At 43.3% G+C, this 16,879-nt stretch overlaps 1 protein-coding gene across 1 annotated transcript in view; it reads left to right on the top strand.

Moving 5' to 3' along the window:
- Dera (deoxyribose-phosphate aldolase) overlaps positions 1–16,534 on the top strand; it is a 60,400-nt gene extending 43,866 nt beyond the window's left edge. The window contains exon 6 of the mRNA XM_087347450.1: positions 16,024–16,534. Within this exon, the coding sequence (XP_087203576.1) occupies positions 16,024–16,230 (207 nt within the window). The 3' untranslated portion in view covers positions 16,231–16,534. The remainder of the gene's footprint in view (positions 1–16,023) is intronic.
- Positions 16,535–16,879: the final 345 nt, after the last annotated feature.

Here is a 16,879-nt window from a genome sequence, read left to right as displayed (position 1 = left end):
TTTTTTGATTTTTTGAAAATTTTGAACTTTTTTCAAAACTCTCCTCAAGCGATGCATGCCAGCCTCTTTGAATGCCTCATCCTGTGTCTGCCGGATTCGGCCTCTATCTCACCCGTTTCCTGCCTCGGTGTCTGCAGCAACAGACCTCTGCATGACTCGGTGTGTAAGCAAAAGTGTCTCTGTCCGTCTCGGTGTCCACCTTACCTGTTGTCTGCAGCACCTGGGCTCTTCAGAGACGGCACGTCGAGGAGCGTGTGAGGCAAGACCGCGTTCGTGAGAGACACACTTCTTCAGTAACAGTCCGACAGAGACCGGTTCTGCAAGGCATCACGTAGGGAGAATTTTGAAAAATTTGAAAATTTTCGAAAAATCAAAAAATGCTGGAAATTGTCCAAAACGCGCACAAAACAATAAATTTTTGAAAAATTCCACTTTCAAATTTTTTTCAGAATTTTCAAAAAAAATTGGTTTTGTGCGCTTTTCAGACAATTTCCAGCGTTTTTTGATTTTTTCAAAATTTTGAACTTTTTTCAAAACTCTCCTCAAGTGATGCATGCCAGCCTCTTTGAATGCCTCATCCTTTGTCTGCCGGACTCGGCCTCGATCTCACCCGGTTGTCTGCCTCGGTGTCTGCAGCAACAGACCTCTGCATGACTCGGTGTGTAAACAAAAGTGTCTCTGTCCGTCTCAGTGTCCACCTTACCTGTTGTCTGCAGCACCTGGGCTCTTCAGAGACGGCACGTCGAGGAGCGTGTGAGGCAAGACCCCGTTCGTGAGAGACACACTTCTTCAGTAACAGTCCGACAGAGACCGGTTCTGCAAGGCATCACGTAGGGAGAATTTTGAAAAATTTGAAAATTTTCGAAAAATCAAAAAATGCTGGAAATTGTCCAAAACGTGCACAAAACAATAAATTTTTGAAAAATTCCACTTTCAAATTTTTTTCAAAATTTTAAAAAAAAATTGGTTTTTTGCGCTTTTCAGACAATTTCCAGCGTTTTTTGATTTTTTGAAAATTTTGAACTTTTTTCAAAACTCTCCTCAAGCGATGCATGCCAGCCTCTTTGAATGCCTCATCCTGTGTCTGCCGGACTCGGCCTCTATCTCACCCGGTTGTCTGCCTCGGTGTCTGCAGCAACAGACCTCTGCAAGCCTCGGTGTGTAAACAAAAGAGTCTCTGTCCGTCTCGGTGTCCGCCTTACCTGTTGTCTGCAGCACCTGGGCGCTTCAGAGACGGCACGTCGAGGAGCGTGTGAGGCAAGACCCCGTTCGTGAGAGACACACTTCTTCAGTAACAGTCCGACAGTGACCGGTTCTGCAAGACATCACGTAGGGAGAATTTTGAAAAATTTGAAAATTTTCGAAAAATCAAAAAATGCTGGAAATTGTCCAAAACGCGCACAAAACAATAAATTTTTGAAAAATTCCACTTTCAAATTTTTTTCAAAATTTTAAAAAAATTGGTTTTGTGCGCTTTTCAGACAATTTCCAGCGTTTTTTGATTTTTTGAAAATTTTGAACTTTTTTCAAAACTCTCCTCAAGCGATGCATGCCAGCCTCTTTGAATGCCTCATCCTGTGTCTGCCGGATTCGGCCTCTATCTCACCCGTTTCCTGCCTCGGTGTCTGCAGCAACAGACCTCTGCATGACTCGGTGTGTAAGCAAAAGTGTCTCTGTCCGTCTCGGTGTCCACCTTACCTGTTGTCTGCAGCACCTGGGCTCTTCAGAGACGGCACGTCGAGGAGCGTGTGAGGCAAGACCGCGTTCGTGAGAGACACACTTCTTCAGTAACAGTCCGACAGAGACCGGTTCTGCAAGGCATCACGTAGGGAGAATTTTGAAAAATTTGAAAATTTTCGAAAAATCAAAAAATGCTGGAAATTGTCCAAAACGCGCACAAAACAATAAATTTTTGAAAAATTCCACTTTCAAATTTTTTTCAGAATTTTCAAAAAAAATTGGTTTTGTGCGCTTTTCAGACAATTTCCAGCGTTTTTTGATTTTTTCAAAATTTTGAACTTTTTTCAAAACTCTCCTCAAGTGATGCATGCCAGCCTCTTTGAATGCCTCATCCTTTGTCTGCCGGACTCGGCCTCGATCTCACCCGGTTGTCTGCCTCGGTGTCTGCAGCAACAGACCTCTGCATGACTCGGTGTGTAAACAAAAGTGTCTCTGTCCGTCTCAGTGTCCACCTTACCTGTTGTCTGCAGCACCTGGGCTCTTCAGAGACGGCACGTCGAGGAGCGTGTGAGACACACTTCTTCAGTAACAGTCCGACAGAGACCGGTTCTGCAAGGCATCACGTAGGGAGAATTTTGAAAAATTTGAAAATTTTCGAAAAATCAAAAAATGCTGGAAATTGTCCAAAACGTGCACAAAACAATAAATTTTTGAAAAATTCCACTTTCAAATTTTTTTCAAAATTTTCAATAAAAATTGGTTTTGTGCGCTTTTCAGACAATTTCCAGCGTTTTTTGATTTTTTGAAAATTTTGAACTTTTTTCAAAACTCCTCAAGCGATGCATGCCAGCCTCTTTGAATGCCTCATCCTGTGTCTGCCGGATTCGGCCTCTATCTCACCCGGTTGTCTGCCTCGGTGTCTGCAGCAACAGACCCCTGCATGACTCGGTGTGTAAACAAAAGTGTCTCGGTGTCCGCCTTACCTGTTGTCTGGAGCATCTGGGCTCTTCAGAGACGGCACGTCGAGGAGCGTGTGAGGCAAGACCCCGTTCGTGAGAGACACACTTCTTCAGTAACAGTCCGACAGAGACCGGTTCTGCAAGGCATCACGTTGGGAGAATTTTGAAAAATTTGAAAATTTTCGAAAAATCAAAAAATGCTGGAAATTGTCCAAAACGCGCACAAAACAATAAATTTTTGAAAAATTCCACTTTCAAATTTTTTTAAAAATTTTCAAAAAAAATTGGTTTTTTGCGCTTTTCAGACAATTTCCAGCGTTTTTTGATTTTTTGAAAATTTTGAACTTTTTTCAAAACTCTCCTCAAGCGATGCATGCCATCCTCTTTGAATGCCTCATCCTGTGTCTGCCGGACTCGGCCTCTATCTCACCCGGTTGTCTGCCTCGGTGTCTGCAGCAACAGACCTCTGCAAGCCTCGGTGTGTAAACAAAAGAGTCTCTGTCCGTCTCGGTGTCCGCCTTACCTGTTGTCTGCAGCACCTGGGCGCTTCAGAGACGGCACGTCGAGGAGCGTGTGAGGCAAGACCCCGTTCGTGAGAGACACACTTCTTCAGTAACAGTCCGACAGAGACCGGTTCTGCAAGGCATCACGTAGGGAGAATTTTGAAAAATTTGAAAATTTTCGAAAAATCAAAAAATGCTGGAAATTGTCCAAAACGCGCACAAAACAATAAATTTTTGAAAAATTCCACTTTCAAATTTTTTTCAAAATTTTAAAAAAATTGGTTTTGTGCGCTTTTCAGACAATTTCCAGCGTTTTTTGATTTTTTGAAAATTTTGAACTTTTTTCAAAACTCTCCTCAAGCGATGCATGCCAGCCTCTTTGAATGCCTCATCCTGTGTCTGTCGGATTCGGCCTCTATCTCACCCGGTTGTCTGCCTCGGTGTCTGCAGCAACAGACCCCTGCAAGACTCGGTGTGTAAACAAAAGTGTCTCGGTGTCCGCCTTACCTGTTGTCTGGAGCATCTGGGCTCTTCAGAGACGGCACGTCGAGGAGCGTGTGAGGCAAGACCCCGTTCGTGAGAGACACACTTCTTCAGTAACAGTCCGACAGAGACCGGTTCTGCAAGGCATCACGTAGGGAGAATTTTGAAAAATTTGAAAATTTTCGAAAAATCAAAAAATGCTGGAAATTGTCCAAAACGCGCACAAAACAATAAATTTTTGAAAAATTCCACTTTCAAATTTTATTGAAAATTTTCAAAAAAAATTGGTTTTGTGCGCTTTTCAGACAATTTCCAGCGTTTTTTGAAAATTTTGAACTCTTTTCAAAACTCTCCTCAAGCGATGCATGCCAGCCTCTTTGAATGCCTCATCCTGTGTCTGCCGGACTCGGCCTCTATCTCACCCGGTTGTCTGCCTCGGTGTCTGCAGCAACAGACTTCTGCATGACTCGGTGTGTAAACAAAAGTGTCTCTGTCCGTCTCGGTGTCCACCTTACCTGTTGTCTGCAGCACCTGGGCTCTTCAGAGACGGCACGTCGAGGAGCGTGTGAGGCAAGACCCCGTTCGTGAGAGACACACTTCTTCAGTAACAGTCCGACAGAGACCGGTTCTGCAAGGCATCACATAGGGAGAAATTTGAAAAATTTGAAAATTTTCGAAAAATCAAAAAATGCTGGAAATTGTCCAAAACGCGCACAAAACAATAAATTTTTGAAAAATTCCACTTTCAAATTTTTTTCAAAATTTTCAAAAAAAATTGGTTTTGTGCGCTTTTCAGACAATTTCCAGCATATTTTGATTTTTTTTGAAAATTTTAAACTTTTTTCAAAACTCTCCTCAAGCGATGCATGCCAGCCTCTTTGAATGCCTCATCCTGTGTCTGCCGGACTCGGCCTTTACCTCACCCGGTTGCTGTCTCCCTCGGTGTCTGCAGCAACACGCCTCTGCATGACTCGGTATGAAAACAAGTGTCCCTGTCCGTTTCGGTCTCCGCCTTACTTGTTGTCTGGACAACCTGGGCTCTTCAGAGACGGCAGGTCGAGGAGCGTGTGAGGCAAGACCCCGTTCGTGAGAGACAGTTCTTAAGTAACAGTCAGACAGAGACCGGTTCTGCAAGGTATCGCGTAGGGAGAATTTTGAAAAATTTGAAAATTTTCGAAAAATCAAAAAATGCTGGAAATTGTCCAAAACGCGCACAAAACAAGAAATTTTTCAAAAATTCCACCTTCAATTTTTTTTTTCAAAATTTTCAAAAAAAATTGGTTTTGTGCGCTTTTCAGACAATTTCCAGCATATTTTGATTTTTTGAAAATTTTGAACTTTTTTCAAAACTCTCCTCAAGCGATGCATGCCAGCCTCTTTGAATGCCTCAGCCTGTGTCTGCCGGACTCGGCCTTTACCTCACCCGGTTGCTGTCTCCCTCGGTGTCTGCAGCAACAAGCCTCTGCATGACTCGGTATGAAATCAAAAGTGTCCCTGTCCGTCTCGGTCTCCGCCTTACTTGTTGTCTGGACAACCTGGGCTCTTCAGAGGCGGCAGGTCGAGGAGCGTGTGAGGCAAGACCCCGTTCGTGAGAGACAGTTCTTAAGTAACAGTCAGACAGAGACCGGTTCTGCAAGGCATCGCGTAGGGAGAATTTTGAAAAATTTGAAAATTTTCGAAAAATCAAAAAATGCTGGAAATTGTCCAAAACGCGCACAAAACAATAAATTTTTGAAAAATTCCACCTTCAATTTTTTTTCAAAATTTTTAAAAAAAAATGGTTTTGTGCGCTTTTCAGACAATTTCCAGCGTTTTTTGATTTTTCGAAAAACTTGAACTTTTTGCAAAACTCTCCTCAAGCGATGCATGCCAGCCTCTTTGAATGCCTCATCCTGTGTCTGATGGACTCGGCCTCTATCTCACCTGGTTGTTGTCTGCCTCGATGTCTGCAGGAACACGCCTCTGCATGACTCGGTGTGTAAACAAAAGTGTCTCTGTCCGTCTCGGTCTCCGCCTTACGTGTTGTCTGCAGCACCTGGGCTCTTGAGAGACGGCACGTAGAGGAGCGTGTGAGGCAAGACCCCGTTCGTGAGAAACACACTTCTTCAGTAACAGTCAGACAGAGACCGGTTCTGCAAGGCATCGCGTAGGGAGAATTTTGAAAAATTTGAAAATTTTCGAAAAATCGAAAAATGCTGGAAATTGTCCAAAACGCGCACAAAACAATAAATTTTTGAAAAATTCCACCTTCAATTTTTTCAAAATTTTAAAAAAAAATTGGTTTTGTGCGCTTTTCAGACAATTTCCAGCATATTTTGATTTTTTGAAAATTTCGAACATTTTTCAAAACTCTCCTCAAGCGATGCATGCCAGCCTCTTTGAATGCCTCATCCTGTGTCTGCCGGACTCGGCCTTTACCTCACCCGGTTGCTGTCTCCCTCGGTGTCTGCAGCAACAAGCCTCTGCATGACTCGGTATGAAAACAAAAGTGTCCCTGTCCGTCTCGGTCTCCGCCTTACTTGTTGTCTGGACAACCTGGGCTCTTCAGAGGCGGCAGGTCGAGGAGCGTGTGAGGCAAGACCCCGTTCGTGAGAGACAGTTCTTAAGTAACAGTCAGACAGAGACCGGTTCTGCAAGGCATCGCGTAGTGAGAATTTTGACAATTTTCGAAAAATAAAAAAATGCTGGAAATTGTCCAAAACGCGCACAAAACAATAAATTTTTGAAAAATTCCACCTTCAATTTTTTTTTCAAAATTTTTAAAAAAAATTGGTTTTGTGCGCTTTTCAGACAATTTCCAGCGTTTTTTGATTTTTCGAAAAACTTGAACTTTTTTCAAAACTCTCCTCAATAGATGCATGCCAGCCACGGTGAATGCCTCACCCTGTCTCTGCCGGACTCGGCCTCTAACTCACCTGGTTGCTGGCTGCCTCGGTGTCTGCATAACCGGCCTCTGCAGGACTCGCTGTGTGAACGACCGTTTCTCTGCCCGTCTCTTGTCTATGCCTTACGTTTTGTCTGCAGCACCTGGGCTCTTCAGAGACGGCACGTAGAGGAGCGTGTGAGGCAAGACCCTGTTCGTGAGAGACAGTTCTTAAGTAACAGTCAGACAGAGGCCGGTTCTGCAAGGCATCGCGTAGTGAGAATTTTGAAAAATTTGAAAATTTTCGAAAAATCAAAAAATGCTGGAAATTGTCCAAAACGCGCAGAAAACAATAATTTTTTCAAAAATTCCACCTTCAATTTTTTTTCAATTTTTTTAAAAAAAATTGGTTTTGTGCGCTTTTCAGACAATTTCCAGCTTTTTTGATTTTTCGAAAAACTTGAACTTTTTTCAAAACTCTCCTCAATAGATGCATGCCAGCCACGGTGAATGCCTCACCCTGTCTCTGCCGGACTCGGCCTCTAACTCACCTGGTTGCTGGCTGCCTCGGTGTCTGCATAACCGGCCTCTGCAGGACTCGCTGTGTGAACGACCGTTTCTCTGCCCGTCTCTTGTCTATGCCTTACGTTTTGTCTGCAGCACCTGGGCTCTTCAGAGACGGCACGTAGAGGAGCGTGTGAGGCAAGACCCCGTTCGTGAGAGACAGTTCTTAAGTAACAGTCAGACAGAGACCGGTTCTGCAAGGCATCACGTAGGGAGAAATTTGAAAATTTTCGAAAAATCAAAAAATGCTGGAAATTGTCCAAAACGCGCACAAAACAATAAATTTTTCAAAAATTCCACCTTCAATTTTTTTTCAAAATTTTCAAAAAAAATTGGTTTTGTGCGCTTTTCAGACAATTTCCAGCATATTTTGATTTTTTGAAAATTTTGAACTTTTTTCAAAACTCTCCTCAAGCGATGCATGCCAGCCTCTTTGAATGCCTCATCCTGTGTCTGCCGGACTCGGCCTTTACCTCACCCGGTTGCTGTCTCCCTCGGTGTCTGCAGCAACAAGCCTCTGCATGACTCGGTATGAAAACAAAAGTGTCCCTGTCCGTCTCGGTCTCCGCCTTACTTGTTGTCTGGACAACCTGGGCTCTTCAGAGGCGGCAGGTCGAGGAGCGTGTGAGGCAAGACCCCGTTCGTGAGAGACAGTTCTTAAGTAACAGTCAGACAGAGACCGGTTCTGCAAGGCATCGCGTAGTGAGAATTTTGACAATTTTCGAAAAATAAAAAAATGCTGGAAATTGTCCAAAACGCGCACAAAACAATAAATTTTTGAAAAATTCCACCTTCAATTTTTTTTTCAAAATTTTTAAAAAAAATTGGTTTTGTGCGCTTTTCAGACAATTTCCAGCGTTTTTTGATTTTTCGAAAAACTTGAACTTTTTTCAAAACTCTCCTCAATAGATGCATGCCAGCCACGGTGAATGCCTCACCCTGTCTCTGCCGGACTCGGCCTCTAACTCACCTGGTTGCTGGCTGCCTCGGTGTCTGCATAACCGGCCTCTGCAGGACTCGCTGTGTGAACGACCGTTTCTCTGCCCGTCTCTTGTCTATGCCTTACGTTTTGTCTGCAGCACCTGGGCTCTTCAGAGACGGCACGTAGAGGAGCGTGTGAGGCAAGACCCTGTTCGTGAGAGACAGTTCTTAAGTAACAGTCAGACAGAGGCCGGTTCTGCAAGGCATCGCGTAGTGAGAATTTTGAAAAATTTGAAAATTTTCGAAAAATCAAAAAATGCTGGAAATTGTCCAAAACGCGCAGAAAACAATAATTTTTTCAAAAATTCCACCTTCAATTTTTTTTCAATTTTTTTAAAAAAAATTGGTTTTGTGCGCTTTTCAGACAATTTCCAGCTTTTTTGATTTTTCGAAAAACTTGAACTTTTTTCAAAACTCTCCTCAATAGATGCATGCCAGCCACGGTGAATGCCTCACCCTGTCTCTGCCGGACTCGGCCTCTAACTCACCTGGTTGCTGGCTGCCTCGGTGTCTGCATAACCGGCCTCTGCAGGACTCGCTGTGTGAACGACCGTTTCTCTGCCCGTCTCTTGTCTATGCCTTACGTTTTGTCTGCAGCACCTGGGCTCTTCAGAGACGGCACGTAGAGGAGCGTGTGAGGCAAGACCCCGTTCGTGAGAGACAGTTCTTAAGTAACAGTCAGACAGAGACCGGTTCTGCAAGGCATCACGTAGGGAGAAATTTGAAAATTTTCGAAAAATCAAAAAATGCTGGAAATTGTCCAAAACGCGCACAAAACAATAAATTTTTCAAAAATTCCACCTTCAATTTTTTTTCAAAATTTTCAAAAAAAATTGGTTTTGTGCGCTTTTCAGACAATTTCCAGCATATTTTGATTTTTTGAAAATTTTGAACTTTTTTCAAAACTCTCCTCAAGCGATGCATGCCAGCCTCTTTGAATGCCTCATCCTGTGTCTGCCGGACTCGGCCTTTACCTCACCCGGTTGCTGTCTCCCTCGGTGTCTGCAGCAACAAGCCTCTGCATGACTCGGTATGAAAACAAAAGTGTCCCTGTCCGTCTCGGTCTCCGCCTTTCTTGTTGTCCGGACAACCTGGGCTCTTCAGAGGCGGCAGGTCGAGGAGCGTGTGAGGCAAGACCCCGTTCGTGAGAGACAGTTCTTAAGTAACAGTCAGACAGAGACCGGTTCTGCAAGGCATCGCGTAGTGAGAATTTTGAAAAATTTGAAAATTTTCGAAAAATCAAAAAATGCTGGAAATTGTCGAAAACGCGCACAAAACAATAAATTTTTGAAAAATTCCACCTTCAATTTTTTTTTCAAAATTTTTAAAAAAAAATTGGTTTTGTGCGCTTTTCAGACAATTTCCAGCGTTTTTTGATTTTTCGAAAAACTTGAACATTTTTCAAAACTCTCCTCAATAGATGCATGCCAGCCTCGGTGAATGCCTCACCCTGTCTCTGCCGGACTCGGCCTCTAACTCACCTGGTTGCTGGCTGCCTCGGTGTCTGCATAACCGGCCTCTGCAGGACTCGCTGTGTGAACGACCGTTTCTCTGCCCGTCTCTTGTCTATGCCTTACGTTTTGTCTGCAGCACCTGGGCTCTTCAGAGACGGCACGTAGAGGAGCGTGTGAGGCAAGACCCCGTTCGTGAGAGACAGTTCTTAAGTAACAGTCAGACAGATACCAGTTCTGCAAGGCATCGCGTAGGGAGAATTTTGAAAAATTTGAAAATTTTCGAAAAATCAAAAAATGCTGGAAATTGTCCAAAACGCGCACAAAACAATAAATTTTTCAAAAATTCCACCTTTAATTTTTTTTCAAAATTTTCAAAAAAAATTGGTTTTGTGCGCTTTTCAGACAATTTCCAGCATATTTTTATTTTTTGAAAATTTTGATCTTTTTTTCAAAAATCTCCTCAAGCGATGCATGCCAGCCTCTTTGAATGCCTCATCCTGTCTGATGGACTCTGCCTCTATCTCACCTGGTTGTTGTCTGCCTCGATGTCTGCAGCAACACGCCTCTGCATGACTCGGTGTGTAAACAAAAGTGTCTCTGTCCGTCTCGGTCTCCGCCTTACGTATTGTCTGCAGCACCTGGGCTCTTCAGAGACGGCACGTTGAGGAGCGTGAGAGGCAAGACCCCGTTCGTGAGACACACTTCTTCAGTAACATTCCGACAGAGACCGGTTCTGCAAGGCATCACGTAGGGAGAATTTTGAAAATTTTCGAAAAATCAAAAAATGCTGGAAATTGTCCAAAACGCGCACAAAACAATAAATTTTTGAAAAATTCCACATTCAAATTTTTTTCAAATTTTCAAAAAATTTTAGTTTTGTGCGCCTTTCAGACAATTTCCAGCGTTTTTTGATTTTTCGAAATTTTAAACTTTTTTCAAAACTCTCCTCAAGCGATGCATGCCAGCCTCTTTGAATGCCTCATCCTGTGTCTGATGGACTCGGCCTCTATCTCACCCGGTTGTTGTCTGCCTCGATGTCTGCAGCAACACGCCACTGCATGACTCGGTGTGTAAACAAAAGTCTCTGTCCGTCTCGGTCTTCGCCTTACGTGTTGTCTGCAGCACCTGGGCTCTTCAGAGACGGCACGTAGAGGAGCGTGTGAGGCAAGACCCCGTTCGTGAGAAACACACTTCTTCAGTAACAGTCAGACAGAGACCGGTTCTGCAAGGCATCGCGTAGGGAGAATTTTGAAAAATTTGAAAATTTTCGAAAAATCAAAAAATGCTGGAAATTGTCCAAAACGCGCACAAAACAAGAAATTTTTCAAAAATTCCACCTTCAATTTTTTTTCAAAATTTTCAAAAAAAATTGGTTTTGTGCGCTTTTCAGACAATTTCCAGCATATTTTGATTTTTTGAAAATTTCGAACTTTTTTCAAAACTCTCCTCAAGCGATGCATGCCAGCCTCTTTGAATGCCTCATCCTGTGTCTGCCGGACTCGGCCTTTACCTCACCCGGTTGCTGTCTCCCTCGGTGTCTGCAGCAACAAGCCTCTGCATGACTCGGTATGAAAACAAAAGTGTCCCTGTCCGTCTCGGTCTCCGCCTTACTTGTTGTCTGGACAACCTGGGCTCTTCAGAGGCGGCAGGTCGAGGAGCGTGTGAGGCAAGACCCCGTTCGTGAGAGACAGTTCTTAAGTAACAGTCAGACAGAGACCGGTTCTGCAAGGCATCGCGTAGTGAGAATTTTGAAAAATTTGAAAATTTTCGAAAAATCAAAAAATGCTGGAAATTGTCCAAAACGCGCACAAAACAATAAATTTTTGAAAAATTCCACCTTCAATTTTTTTCAAATTTTTTAAAAAAAATTGGTTTTGTGCACTTTTCAGACAATTTCCAGCGTTTTTTGATTTTTCGAAAAACTTGAACATTTTTCAAAACTCTCCTCAATAGATGCATGCCAGCCTCGGTGAATGCCTCACCCTGTCTCTGCCGGACTCGGCCTCTAACTCACCTGGTTGCTGGCTGCCTCGGTGTCTGCATAACCGGCCTCTGCAGGACTCGCTGTGTGAACGACCGTTTCTCTGCCCGTCTCTTGTCTATGCCTTACGTTTTGTCTGCAGCACCTGGGCTCTTCAGAGACGGCACGTAGAGGAGCGTGTGAGGCAAGACCCCGTTCGTGAGAGACAGTTCTTAAGTAACAGTCAGACAGATACCAGTTCTGCAAGGCATCGCGTAGGGAGAATTTTGAAAAATTTGAAAATTTTCGAAAAATCAAAAAATGCTGGAAATTGTCCAAAACGCGCACAAAACAATAAATTTTTCAAAAATTCCACCTTCAATTTTTTTTCAAAATTTTCAAAAAAAATTGGTTTTGTGCGCTTTTCAGACAATTTCCAGCATATTTTTATTTTTTCGAAATTTTGATCTTTTTTCAAAAATCTCCTCAAGCGATGCATGCCAGCCTCTTTGAATGCCTCATCCTGTCTGATGAACTCTGCCTCTATCTCACCTGGTTGTTGTCTGCCTCGATGTCTGCAGCAACACGCCTCTGCATGACTCGGTGTGTAAACAAAAGTGTCTCTGTCCGTCTCGGTCTCCGCCTTACGTGTTGTCTGCAGCACCTGGGCTCTTCAGAGACGGCACGTAGAGGAGCGTGTGAGGCAAGACCCCGTTCGTGAGAAACACACTTCTTCAGTAACAGTCAGACAGAGACCGGTTCTGTGCGCTTTTCAGACAATTTCCAGCATATTTTGATTTTTTGAACTTTTTTCAAAACTCTCCTCAAGCGATGCATGCCAGCCTCTTTGAATGCCTCATCCTGTGTCTGCCGGACTCGGCCTTTACCTCACCCGGTTGCTGTCTCCCTCGGTGTCTGCAGCAACACGCCTCTGCATGACTCGGTATGAAAACAAGTGTCCCTGTCCGTTTCGGTCTCCGCCTTACTTGTTGTCTGGACAACCTGGGCTCTTCAGAGACGGCAGGTCGAGGAGCGTGAGGCAAGACCCCGTTCGTGAGAGACAGTTCTTAAGTAACAGTCAGACAGAGACCGGTTCTGCAAGGCATCGCGTAGGGAGAATTTTGAAAAATTTGAAAATTTTCGAAAAATCAAAAAATGCTGGAAATTGTCCAAAACGCGCACAAAACAATAAATTTTTCAAAAATTCCACCTTCAATTTTTTTTTCAAAATTTTCAAAAAAAATTGGTTTTGTGCGCTTTTCAGACAATTTCCAGCATATTTTGATTTTTTGAAAATTTTAAACTTTTTTCAAAAATCTCCTCAAGCGATGCATGCCAGCCTCTTTGAATGCCTCATCCTGTGTCTGATGGACTCGGCCTCTATCTCACCTGGTTGTTGTCTGCCTCGATGTCTGCAGCAACACGCCTCTGCATGACTCGGTGTGTAAACAAAAGTGTCTCTGTCCGTCTCGGTCTCCGCCTTACGTGTTGTCTGCAGCACCTGGGCTCTTGAGAGACGGCACGTAGAGGAGCGTGTGAGGCAAGACCCCGTTCGTGAGAAACACACTTCTTCAGTAACAGTCAGACAGAGACCGGTTCTGCAAGGCATCGCGTAGGGAGAATTTTGAAAAATTTGAAAATTTTCGAAAAATCAAAAAATGCTGGAAATTGTCCAAAACGCGCACAAAACAATAATTTTTTGAAAAATTCCACCTTTAATTTTTTTTTCAAAATTTTCAAAAAAAAATGGTTTTGTGCGCTTTTCAGACAATTTCGAGCATATTTTGATTTTTTGAAAATTTTGAACTTTTTTCAAAAATCTCCTCAAGCGATGCATGCCAGCCTCTTTGAATGCCTCATCCTGTGTCTGATGGACTCGGCCTCTATCTCACCTGGTTGTTGTCTGCCTCGATGTCTGCAGCAACACGCCTCTGCATGACTCGGTGTGTAAACAAAAGTGTCTCTGTCCGTCTCGGTCTCCGCCTTACGTGTTGTCTGCAGCACCTGGGCTCTTCAGAGACGGCACGTAGAGGAGCGTGTGAGGCAAGACCCCGTTCGTGAGAGACACAGTTCTTCAGTAACAGTCCGACAGACACCGGTTCTGCAAGGCATCACGTAGGGAGAATTTTGAAAAATTTCGAAAAATCAAAAAATGCTGGAAATTGTCCAAAACGCGCACAAAACAAGAAATTTTTGAAAAATTCCACTTCCAATTTTTTTCAAATTTTTCAAAAAAATTTAGTTTTGTGCGCCTTTCAGACAATTTCCAGCGTTTTTTGATTTTTCGAAAAACTTTAACTTTTTTCAAAACTCTCCTCAAGAGATGCATGCCAGCCTCGGTGAATGCCTCACCCTGTCTCTGCCGGACTCGGCCTCTAACTCACCTGGTTGCTGGCTGCCTCGGTGTCTGCACAACCGGCCCCTGCAGGACTCGCTGTGTGAACGACCGTTTCTCTGCCCGTCTCTCTCTCTGCCTTACGTGTTGTCCGTCGCACCTGTGCTTGTCGGAGACCGTGTGAGGCACAGACCGCGTTCGTCAGAGGCCCGGTACATCATTAACAGTCTGGCAGAGACGGGTTGTGCAAGGCATCAGGTGGGAAGAATTTTGAAAAACAAAATGAAAATTTTCGAAAAATCAAAAAATGCTGGAAATTTCCCAAAACGCGCACAAAACAAAAAAATTTGAAAAATTCCACTGAAGAAATTTTTTTGCAAATTATTCAAAAAAATTTGGTTTTGTGCGCATTTCAGACAATTTCCATCATTTTTTGATTTTTCGAAAATTTTCATTTTTTTTCATAATTCTTCCCACCTGAAGACTTGCGGAACCCGTCTCTGCCGGACTGTTGCTGATGTACCGGGTCTCTGACGAACGCGGTCTGTGCCTCACACGGTCTCCGACAAGCACAAGTGGGACGGACAACACGTAAGGCATAGACAAGAGACGGGCAGAGAAACGGTCGTTCACACAGCGAGTCCTGCAGAGGCCGGTTGTGCAGACACCGAGGCAGCCAGCAACCGGGTGAGTTAGAGGCCGAGTCCGGCAGAGACAGGGTGAAGCATTCATCGAGGATGGCATTCATCTCTTGGGGAGAGTTTTGAATAGAAGTTCAAAATTTTCTAAAAATCAAAAAATACTGGAAATTGTGTAAAAAGCGGACAAAACCAAAGAAATTTGAAGTTTTCTAAAGAACATTTGAAGTTGATAATTCTCAATTTTTTAGGTTTGTGCACTTTTTGGACAATTTCCAACATTTCTTGATTTTTTGAAAATTTTGAAATTTTCTTTCAAAATTCTCCACACGCGATACCTGTCTGAACCAGTGTCTGTCGGACACGGTCTCTGAAACAGCCCGTCTCTGACGGACTCGTTCTGTGCATGATGCGGTCTGTGTATGACCCTATCTCTGACACGACGTCTCTGCAAAGACCTAGACCGGCAGAAACCGGGTGACAGTGCGTCTGGCAAAGAGCGCGTGATGCAGAGACCAAGGCTTGCAGTCCGTCTGTGGCAGAGTGTGGATCTGGCAGGAAAGGGACAAGCCGGGACGTAGTCTGGTGATGTTCGGATGGGGAGAATTTTGAAAAAAATTCAAATTTTTCGAAAAAACAAAAAATGCTGGAAATTGTCTAAAAATCGCACAAAACCAAAAACATTTTAAAGAATTTTTGAAGTTGAAAATTCTCAAATGTTTTTAGTTTTGTGGAGGGATGTTTGTTGTGTCGGAGGCGATGACTGCTGTTGTGGCAGTGTTCATGGCGGTGCCCGTGGTCATGGTAGTGTCCGTATTCGTCGTCTTGGTAATCAAGGGCAGGGAATTAGTCTTGGTCGTGATCACCACCACCAACACAACCACGACATTGTTGAATTCCTCTCCCCCTGCTTCTGGCAATGACTCACTTGCTCATTCATTAGCACTTCACACGTACGTTCATAATTATAAATATCTTCTCTTTTTCACTCATAATGAACCTTTTATCGTGCCTTATAGACCAGCTATCTGATCGCAACTTATGACCATATGGTTATTCCAATTCTCCGCAAGGGACTGTTAACAGTACTCGATTTGTGTGCCACTGTGGCATGGCAAGGTTGGTTGTTGTGAGGCCTAATATTATTTCTGTAGCAGTTGGGTCACCGGGTAGTTTATATTTGTGTGTTTGTACTTTACTTCTGTTCAGGCTGTTGTTTCCAGAATGATTTCTAATTCGTCTGAATTTGATGCAAGAGGCTCTGAGATGTAAGACTTGAGGTTCTCACAGCGGTGAGTATGAAGATTTCCGTCTTCTGGGTTGTTGCGCTGTGTAGTCTGGTCGATGTTAACCAACGTTTCAGAGGTCATACTGCCTCCGTCATCAGGGCGATGACGGAGGCAGTATGACCTCTGAAACGTTGGTTAACATCGACCAGACTACACAGCGCAACAACCCAGAAGACGGAAATCTTCATACTCTGATGACGGAGGCAGTATGACCTCTGAAACGTCTGTAAACTTCTACAAGACTACACAGCGCAACAACCCAGAAGACAGACATCTTCAGGCTCTGAGATAATGTAAAGTTCTATTTACTTTAGGTTGGCTTCAAACCAGCTGGTGGTATTCGTACATCAAAAGATGCTATTAACTGGCTAATCCTGATGAAGGAAGAACTTGGAACAGCTTGGATGTATCCTGACCTATTTCGCATTGGAGCTTCTGGCCTCCTAGCAGATATTGAGAGACAATTGTATCACTACATTACAGGGAGATATGCTGCACTTCATGAATTTTCAGTTGGCTAATCTGTAATGAACACCTGTGTTATAACTTGGTATTTGATGTTACAAAAGTACCAAAATTAACACCGCTATATTGCGTAACTCTAACAAACTAAAGTTGTTTGCCTTAGATTCTTTCATATGTACTCTCGCCTATATTAATGGAATGTGTCTTGTAGAGAACAATGCTTTTGTTTATAGAAAGAAGCTGTGTTATATAGAATTTATGTACGGATTTCAATGTATAATCTGTAATCTGTTGTGGACAGAGGACTGTAGAATGACGTTCTTCAGATGTTTTCAAATAAAGATTCCCATATTCTTGACAGATTAGTCTAGCACTGCGAATATTATTCATCAAAAAAACACTATAGTATTCATCTCTGGGTGAAGATTTTAATTATGCTTTAAAAATAAAATAGTTGTTCATTACAACCATGTATCCTGTTGTGTACCTTCTGACTCTATCAGTCTAGTATGTTCACATAACTCAAATGTGTTCTTGACACAAAATAACTCTTGTAGTAAGCACGCTAAAGAAAATGTGTTTCACAAACTGTAATTCCCTTGACTATGGCTGTCATGAGTTGTAGTCTGGTAGAAGTTTACTGATGTTTCAGAGGTACTAGCTGCTCCATCATCAGGGTGATAATGATGTAGGCGGCAAATACCT

This window comes from Zootermopsis nevadensis, unplaced genomic scaffold (genome assembly GCF_977971745.1).
Source record: "Zootermopsis nevadensis isolate Lab colony 2312 unplaced genomic scaffold, Znev_1.0 Znev_ptg000011l, whole genome shotgun sequence".
Lineage (NCBI taxonomy): Eukaryota > Metazoa > Arthropoda > Insecta > Blattodea > Termopsidae > Zootermopsis > Zootermopsis nevadensis.
The sequence above is the reverse complement of the archived record's forward strand: the minus strand, read 5'-3'. Positions and strand labels throughout refer to the sequence as shown.